This window comes from Pygoscelis adeliae, unplaced genomic scaffold (genome assembly GCF_000699105.1).
Source record: "Pygoscelis adeliae isolate BGI_AS28 unplaced genomic scaffold, ASM69910v1 Scaffold4, whole genome shotgun sequence".
NCBI classification, from domain to species: Eukaryota; Metazoa; Chordata; class Aves; order Sphenisciformes; family Spheniscidae; genus Pygoscelis; species Pygoscelis adeliae.
The window spans coordinates 14,135,280-14,144,499 of NW_008824986.1; the positions used below are offsets into that span (position 1 = coordinate 14,135,280).

Below are 9,220 nucleotides of genomic sequence, written 5' to 3' on the forward strand. Positions count from 1 at the left end.
CCATCAGTCACGTCTTTCCTGATAGAAGAGTTCTTCCATGAAGCCCTTCATGGCTAATCCACCATCTCATGCAGCACATGATGGAAAAAGTTATGAAAAGCACTATTTTATACTGCTTTGATGCAAACAAATCTGATTTCCATGTCAATTTTGTTGAATAAAAACTTCTACGGGCAGAGAGTGTGAATTCTTCTAGGATTTAGACCATGATAAGAGCAGTCAACTCATAAATATTTATGCCTGAGGCTCACTAAATGAGCACTACTCACTACTTTGTTTCATTTTCATTAACCCTGCTGCTGTATTTACTGAGCTGCATTCAGATCCTGCTATACAGTCCGAACCGCTGCTATCACTGTCAGCACAAGGCTGCTGCGTACTTCTCTGTCATCTGGGAAACTGTCTTCCAACTTTGATAGTAAGAAAATTAGGGCCAGATATTCCTGGTTGTGTGGAAGCAATGCTTCAGTGCACCTGAGAAAACATAAATACCTTTTTATCCCTGACATTTGGGTGTGTGTCCAGCTCTCCACCCTCCTTTAGGTCCACAGCACAAGACAAATGACCGTGTTATATTTGCTGCAGGCTGGTTGTGTTGTGTTGCCTAAATCACTTTTTTTTGTGATATGTTTTGCAGAATCAGAGTGTGCTAGTTTATCTACCTTGGACACAAATGTGAAACTAAATATCTCTTCAGAAATCAGATTTACTGAATATCTTTTTAGCTATATAACAATCTGTTCTGATGCATTACAGGCACTGAAATCAGGTCAGAACAAGACCATGCAGACCAGTATTCTGTCTCTGCGACAGATCGGGTTGCAAAGAAGAACACAAGGACAGGAAAGTCTGTAGAGATGCTTCCTCCTCATCTGCCAATTTGGGACTCAGTGATTATTGAGCCAGAAGTGCTATCTTTGTATTTAATTGTTTTTTCAAGTTTTTCTTTCATGATTTTGTCCCATCTCCCATTGATCTAATGTGAACTGTTAATCACCACATCCTCCGATGCCAAGGAGTATCTGCAACTTAATTATATGCCGTGTGAAGTACCATTTGCTCTTCTTTTTGTTTCTTTTCTTAAACCTGCCACATGCTAGTTTCATTTGGCAGCCCTAGCTCTCATAATGAAAGATGTTTAACAATCATTCCATCATTCCCTATTTCCCTCCTCCGTTCCCTCATGATGTTACACATCTCTCCTTTAGCCTCTCACCTCTTTCCAGACTAGAGAGCTACTCCACATGTCTCATATGGAAGTTGTTCCCTATCTTTGTTCATCCTTTTCCCTGGCCTATAAACTTTTTCCAATTTTACATATCCTTTAGGAGGTGAAGGACCAGAGCTGTGCATTGTTTTCAAGAGGCAGGTGCACTGTCATTTTATAGAGGGTCATGGTGATGTGATTTGTTCTCTCTCCTTCTATAAAATGCATTTTTATCCCACATAACTGATGGGTTCTATATGAAGGAAAGCTGTTTACTGCCATCCCTTGGCCATAACTTGAATGATTTGGTGCAGAATCCTTACTGCAAGCCCAGCCAAAATTCCCTAAGTCCGTAAAGTAAATGTGGAGGTATCAAGGCACCACGTCAATGAAAAATCTATAGGGGATGAATTCAGGATTAATCCCTCTGCATAAAGGAGATCTCACTGATATGAGAGAAACTAGTCAAATGGTGTAAAGACCAGTTCTTACTAATGCTGGCAGTGTTAGGCGTATCACAAGGAAAAACCCTGAGAAGCAGGAAGTGCAGTTCTCTGATCCAAAGCCCATTAAATCATCTGAGTCTTTTCATTGATTTCTGAGAACGTTGGCACGGGTCCGAAGTTCTACACTGATTTTAATCCAAAGATGTAAAATAAAGTAATATGAGAGTAGTCTGAATGGAGGGACTTTGTATGTGAAGCCAAAGTCCCAGCAAACGTGAAAAAGTTAACCAGAGTTCCTTCCAGCTGCTGTATTCTTTATTGTTATTCTTATAAAGCACTTTTCTATATACCATCATTCATTATATATTTTGCATATCATCAGTGCTTAATTGCAATTAATTAGTAAAAAGGACTGAATACATTTTACCATGTACATGGAGTGTAACAGAGATAAGATGCCATGTAAATATTCCAAAGATCTCAGCTTCAAATGGTAAATTTACTATGGAGAATAACGTATATTCTGTCATAATCAAGCATGCTTTAATATCTAGAGATGTCGTTCACATTCAGTGGGCATGCATATAATTTACAAGTTAAGAGGCGGTTAATCAAACTCAGTGGTTTCTTTTACAGAGTGTGTTGTTTTTTTTTTTACAGAAAAAATTATCTGTCATTGATAGCTTGATTCAGATTATGAATAATATAAGCAAAATCTTGAAGAAACAGCATTATTCACATATTAATGTGCTCCACAAGTATATAACCACAGGATCCTCACCACATCCCAGTGAAACAGGCAGGCTTTTCTTTGAGTGGGTCAAGGAACTCCCAGAAGTTAAGCAGTCTGTGCAGAGTAAAACCTGGATGAGGAGTGAGGACTTCTGGGATCAGCGTCCCCAGACCATCATGCTGCTTTAACAGCGAAGAGACGGAGCTTCGTTCCACGCCTGTAGTCACCTTCAGGTTTTCTGCGTGCCTTCCCCCAGGTGGCCATCTCAAGAGCAGAACTTGTCATAAGGAGTTCTACAGCTGGACACCATGAGACACATACCAACTCTGGGCTGAGTACAGATACGATAAATCATGATGGAGAAGGAGTGGTTTCAGCCCTGAACAGATGAACAATTTCCTGACCGATTTCTGGACAGGGGACAGAGAAAGAGGTGAAAATTTGGAGTCCTTCCTTTCATTTTAAAATTCTTCCAGCCTGCACAAAGGTGCAATGTTTGCAATACATGCAGTCAGGATGGAAGAGCAGCTGGGTTCATACTTTTTCTCCCCAGCTCTCTCTGATGATGAATCATATTGCGGTAGCATGCTGTCACAGTTCAGTACCGACAGCCACAACCAAGCTGTCCCTGGCTGCAGACAAGGTGGCAGGACGAGACAGTGATCTGGGCCTTGCTTGGACAAGTGCTGAAAAAAAAAATCCTAAACTGGCTTGCTGTGGGAGAGAGGACAGAAAGGCTGCTGAAAGTCAGAGCTTTGCAAAAGACGCTAGGCAGCACTGGCAGGGAGAGCCGCCTGCTTTTTCATCATGCGTCGTCTTCTTTTATTATTTAGGAGATGGGACCCTGTTGGAAAGTACTCCCTGGAGATGCCTTCACCAAGGTACCTCTCCTGAGGTATTCAGCCATTTTACAGTAGATTCTCAGAGGGAATCAGAAAAAAATATGCCTCCTGCCAGCCCAAGGCAGAAATGCACAGGAACAGTTTCATCTCATTGCAGTAGCCAGTGCTTACAAGTGAAGGAGAAATGACTGCTTTTATTTTGGATACACCTTCTTTGATGGCATCTTTTTCTCCCCACAAAATGAAATCACCTTTTTATACAAACCAATTAAGCGGTCTTGGCCCAGCTTAAAAGCAATGAAGACAATTTCCATGCCAATAATAATATAGAGGGAAAAAAACAAGAAAAACTTGGGATGTTCCAGTTGTGTATCTCCAAATCCAATAGTTGTCAAGGTGATAAAGCAGAAATAAAAGGCTTCCTGAAAATCCAACCTGGTTTCCCAGTTTGGAAGAATAGCAGCTGCACAGGAGATGTACACAAAGATAACTAACACCATTAATACGATGGGCACATCTAATTTTTCTAACTGTTTCCCTATTTTGTCAAAATTCTCGATTACTCTGGACATTGTCTTTCCCCTGGCTAGTTCAGGACATGAACTCCATCTCGCAATGTTTTTATTTCTTGCTGGTTTTGTGTGTTCACTTTCTCTGGCAATTAACATTTCAAAAATTTCGGCATTGCAATATTTGATTGGCTTCCTTTTAACACCTGGCTGACTTTTCAGCACTTCCATAATAGTCAAGGGCTCATTGATGACCACTTTAGACTGTTCTCTGGATTTCAGTTCATCCCCTTTGCTACATATGGATCCAGAACAGAGTTTAGAGGCTAGAATTTTTGACTGTAGTTTTCTGAATTCACTGTAAGACTTGGATAAGACGGTTGCAAGGATGTCTCCCATGTCTGTCAGGACCAAGAACATCAGAGGGATGCCAAATAAAGCATACAACATACAGAGATATTTTCCAATCCGTGTCACAGGATAGGTATTACCATAACCTTGAACAAAAACAAAAAGAGGAAGAGAAGGGAAAAGGAGAGAGAGAGAACATTGTGATTTATTAGGTATCCACATCCTCTGAGCTTTTTATTGCTGTGAATTTTAAAAGTCAATTTTTATTCCAGAGCATGCTGTTCTTCTTGGCTTTGCTTTGAAGCTATTAAAATTTCTGAGTCTCAAATGCTGGTTACTAATGCAGGCATCCTACCTCTTCAAGCACTGGAAGGTTTGGAGTTTGCCAGTTCTGTTGAATTAACTCTTCCTACCTTATCATGTTTATCACATGAGGAAATACACATTTATTCTAGAGTACTAAAGCTTAAAAGTATCAATTACAACAAATAGGGAAGTACTACCAGACACGCAGCCTTTATGATACATAAAATGGTAGCAGAAGATATGCCCTTTCCCTAAATTTAATTTGGGTATTCATATTTCCTTCCTCTAACATACTGGTTATGACACTTAAATTGTAAGTTAGTGCTTTTCCATTACAATGGGAGAAAACATCAGCATTATATTAGTTGTATTAAATTTTAACAACCATTTTTCTTCGCATCTCCCAAAAAGATATTGTCCTGGTTTCGGCAGGGATAGAGTTAATTCCTTCCTAGTAGCTGGTACAGTGCTGTGTTTTGGATTTAGGATGAGAACAAAGTTGATAACGCACCAATGTTTTAGTTGTTGCTAGGTAATGCTTATGCTAGCCAAGGACTTTTTAGTTTCCCATGCTCTACCAACTGAGAAGGCTGGAGGGGCACAAGAAGCTGGGAGGGGGCACAGCCAAACTGGCCAAAGAAACATTCCATACCATGTGACGTCATGCTCAGTACATAAACTGGGGGAAGCTGGCCGGGGGGGCCGCTGCTCGGGGACTGGCTGGGCATCGGTCGGTGGGTGGTGAGCAATTGTACTGTGCACCACTTGCTTTGTGTATTATTATTACTACATTATTATATTATTATTTTATTTCAATTATTAAACTGTTTTTATCTCAACTCACGAGTTTTTCTCACTTGTGCTCTTCCAATTCTCTCCCCCATCCCACCAGGGCAGGGGGGGGAGTAGTGAGCGAGTGGCTGTGTGGTACTCAGTTGCCGACTGAGGTTAAGCCACAACAGATATAAAGCATTTCTTCTCTCCCCTCAAAAACATTGTTCTTTTCTAGATGATCTTCCAGGCCAGGTACTTAGCCTGTAAGATTATTAGCCCATATGCTGCGGTATGGTTTCCTTCATTTTCTTTGTCCATTCATGTTTGTTTTCACTAATGGCTGCCATAGCCTTTGGTCTGAATCCAACCTTGGTCCTCCTTCTCTGTGAGGCACTGAAAAACTATTTATTCTGTCACTCTGTTCTCCACTGGCTAACTGGGAATGCTAAACCTTACTGCTGAAGCAATTGGGGAAGATTAATTATTGTAGTTATTGTACAGAGTGATTTTCTTTTCTTTTTTTCTCAATTTCTGTGCATTAAAAATACCTAGTGCAGTTTCAAAGGTTAAAACTTATCTTGAGCTTAAATTTAGCTATCCAGAAATCTAGCCTAGCTGAGCCACTAGGCAACCTCTGTGGGCAGTGAAGAGACAGCAGTTCAGACCACCAATCTTCAGACTAGATGCCTCGCTTCTCCTAGATAATTAAAGGTAGCTAAGTTGATTCTAACCTGAAGTGATTTATTGGTTCCTAACACTGCAAATAACAAACCCACCACAATGGAAATAGCCACCTATTAGCTAGGCTTCCTACTGCTCCCAAAACTCCGCTCAACACGTGAGAAAGCTGTGTTAACGCTCAGCACTATGAAGGCCAAAAATAATGGCAGTTTAGAAATAACTATGTTGGGTCAGTGTGTATGGGGACATTTGTAAAATCCCATGTTGATGGAGATGGGTAAGTATACCCAGGCAAGAGATTTTCAACAATATGGTTTTTCATCAGTTTGCTGAAGTCAAAGCTTTCTGATAAAACATCCTTTCAAATGTTCCTAGATCTTGTGTTTGTACTAGGAAATATTCACTGGGGTGAGGATTCAGGTCTGCATCTCCAGTATGTGTCTCTGACGACCCAGATGACTGTCTTCAAACTCAGGGGCTGCAAGAAGCAGAGTTTGAACAGTCAACTAAGACATCAGGGTCTGAGGTTTAAGCCTCTGCTGTGACTTAAACAGCACACAAGGGTCTTCTATGTGCTCCAAGTGAGTATATTAACTCTCACACTATTCCTTGTATAGGACAAACTCTTTTTTAAGGTTTGATTTTTCTTTTGCATTAAGATGCATACCCATGCTGGAATCTTGAGTATATCCTAACACAGTGGAGAAATGCATTTGCAATTTGATACAATGCTGTGGGACTATTTCCCATCCAGCTTTGATTCTGATAAATTTAGATAGTCAGTGTCTGTACTTGCCAGCGTTTAAGAAAGATTAGCAAACGAATAAAAGTAGCTTTGGGAATGAGCATGAGGAGTTGTATTTAGCAATGCAGAGGGGGCCAAAACCAGAGCAGATATTTCTATTTGAACTAGGTCCTCCTTTGAAATATGAAGTAAGAATTAAAGATTTCAGAGGTGTGACTTAAACATTGCCCTGTGCTGTTAACCCAGAGAAGTGTGAACAACAACATGGTTAATTATAGAGCCATAGATTTACAAAGCTGGGTTAGACAGAAATAACAGGGAAGCAATTGAAAAACAATATATGCATAATGAATTACCTCTTCCAGTGAAGAATACATTACCCAACATAACACACAATAGTGGGAAGGATAAGGTATGACTGAAACATGGAGCTTTCTTTTTACTTTAATATAATAGTTTTGTGTACATGTCATATATAAGTACATGTTATAGTATGCATGTAATTATGCAGCTAATTAGCATGTATCATCACTAGTTACTAAATTCTGACTTGCTTCTGTCACTCAGCTACATCTCTGCAATCTGTGTTTGCAGAACCCCTTGCAGACTCATTGTCAACACTCGGCATAAAACTTCAAGGGGATTTGGGTTTTGGGTTTGGGTTTTGTTGGTTTTTTTTTTAATTCCCTGGAAGAAATACATTAGAGAAAGCAGCAATAGCAATTGATTCTGCAGGGGGTTACTTTACCTCTGAACTTACCCACAGTTGTGAATACTGTGCAGCAGAAAAAGAGAGACCCAAAGAAAGTCCATATATCTTTTGGATTGACAAACCAGTCTCGTTCAGCTGCGTTGAGCAGTGCATGGATTTTTTCCTTAAATATCTCTTCATTTTCTGTCATGTTATCTGTTACAGTAACAACAGGAGATACGTTGAGTGTTTGCAGACCACCACACAGGGAGCAGCCAGCCTGTTATTCCAATGAAGTTTACTCCAGCTGAGGATTTGCTCGTACTCTTTTAGAAGATAAAAATATTCACCTCATCCTCCCCTTCCCCCCAGTGAAAAAATCAGGTGGGTCCAATGGCTTCAGTGAATAAAGAAACAAGGAACAAATAAACAAACTATGCTCCAACAAAGTCAAAATATGACACAAAAATAAGCATAAAGAAACAGGGCAGGAAGTTTAAATATTCAGCTTCCAGCCTGAATGTCCTGTTTCATTTTGGACTCCCCAGATTAGTCTTCTTTTGACCCAAAGACACCAGAAATGTGGGGTCATCAGTACATGACCGACATGAACCACTCAGATGGCACTGTCCAGCACCTTGCTGTGACTCCAAGAGCCTGCACCCCTCATTCCTCCTCCTGACAGCTCTGCTTGAAAGGACATTATCTCTGCCCCAAAGGGATCGTTGTGTCAGCACAGCTACCTGAATGAAAGTCCGAGCCTGTGTACGAGCCCCGACACAGATCCAGGAGGATTTCTACCCTTTCTCCTCCCGTCTACCCTCTCCATCAGCACCACCAGGTCCGGTGCGCAGCACTGCACCTGCCTCCATCCGAGCTTCCCATTGCCAGAGGGCTGGTAGGGAAGCTCAGAGCTGGGAAGAGGGAGCTGGAAGAGACTTTCTGAGACAGAGGATTCAGTCCCCAGCAATCAGAGGGAAATACCATAGGAATCTCAGCTGCTCTTTAAGGAACTTGGGTAACCTGGGTAAAAGAGAGAAGACAGGCACCTCAGGAAAAGTCTTTTCAGGCAGGAACACAGGGACCAGGGAAGCTTGCAGTCAAAAATCACAGCTAACGAAGACAAGCAGACAACAGCAGTCATCAGCTAGGCAGGGGGAAAATCCTGTTTGCAGGTTCAGCTGTTAGTATTTTGAAGAATGTGTTCAAAAGCCAAAAATCTCATTCAAAAAGCAAAAGAATGAGTAACTCCCTGTACAGTTAAGTCATTTTGAAATTCCAGTACATACCTGATAAATTTCTGGAGATGTACCACAGATTCTGCAGAAAGTTTCTATATTCTTCGCTTAAATTGACCTTCCGGTTACCTTCAATGTGGGAAAACATGAGAGCCCCAAGAAAAGCATAGATCACAAGAGAAAGAATGAAGCAGGCATGAGGAAACACTGCCCAAAATATATTTTTACATGCTCTTTTACCTCGCAGAGGCTGTGATGTTGATGCCATCCTAAGCTAGCTTTTTTTTTTTTTTTTAATTTTGTGGAGAAGACACAGCTTTTAGAAACAAGGATGAGGATGTAAAAGCTTTTGCATCCTAGAAATGCTTCTCCTGTGAAAACAAGGATTGTTCTGCCTCAGGCTTTCAGATCACATGTCTTTATTAGTGAAGATTGCACTACAGTCCCAATGGAAAAGGAGCACAACTAATCAAGCCTTGAAATATTTCTCATTTGACAATACACCACTCTATCCCTGAACTGCTGTTGATCAGCCAGCGCTGTAATGCATACAGATTACCAGCTTCTGTGGGTTTCCATTGGAGCCAACTCATGTTTAAAGTTTCTTGTTCTGAACTACAGGTTCCTATTGATACAGTAGAAACATTTCCAACTGCCAGGAGGGAAAATGCACACTGTAAGGGATGGATTTCTCCCA

General features: G+C 40.9%; 1 protein-coding gene across 1 annotated transcript; it reads right to left on the reverse strand.

The window, feature by feature from the left end:
- Positions 1–3,422: 3,422 nt before the first annotated feature.
- KCNK18 (potassium channel, subfamily K, member 18) lies at positions 3,423–8,791 on the reverse strand. Its single transcript, XM_009325913.1, has 3 exons — positions 8,575–8,791; positions 7,355–7,501; positions 3,423–4,234 (listed from the first exon to the last, which is right to left on the reverse strand). Exons 1-3 carry the CDS (start codon positions 8,789–8,791, stop codon positions 3,423–3,425), a joined length of 1,176 nt encoding a protein of 391 aa, XP_009324188.1.
- Positions 8,792–9,220: the final 429 nt, after the last annotated feature.

What these genes read in the sequence shown, in the direction of transcription:
- KCNK18 (XM_009325913.1), bottom strand. Translation starts at nt 8,791, where the DNA reads ATGGCATCAACATCACAGCCTCTGCGAGGTAAAAGAGCATGTAAAAAT. An exon ending in CATCTCCAGAAATTTATCAG is followed by an intron (nt 7,502 to 8,574) that starts GTATGTACTGGA and finishes TTACTGTAACAG; the next exon opens with ATAACATGACAGAAAATGAA. An exon ending in CACAGTATTCACAACTGTGG is followed by an intron (nt 4,235 to 7,354) that starts GTAAGTTCAGAG and finishes TTTTTGTTCAAG; the next exon opens with GTTATGGTAATACCTATCCT.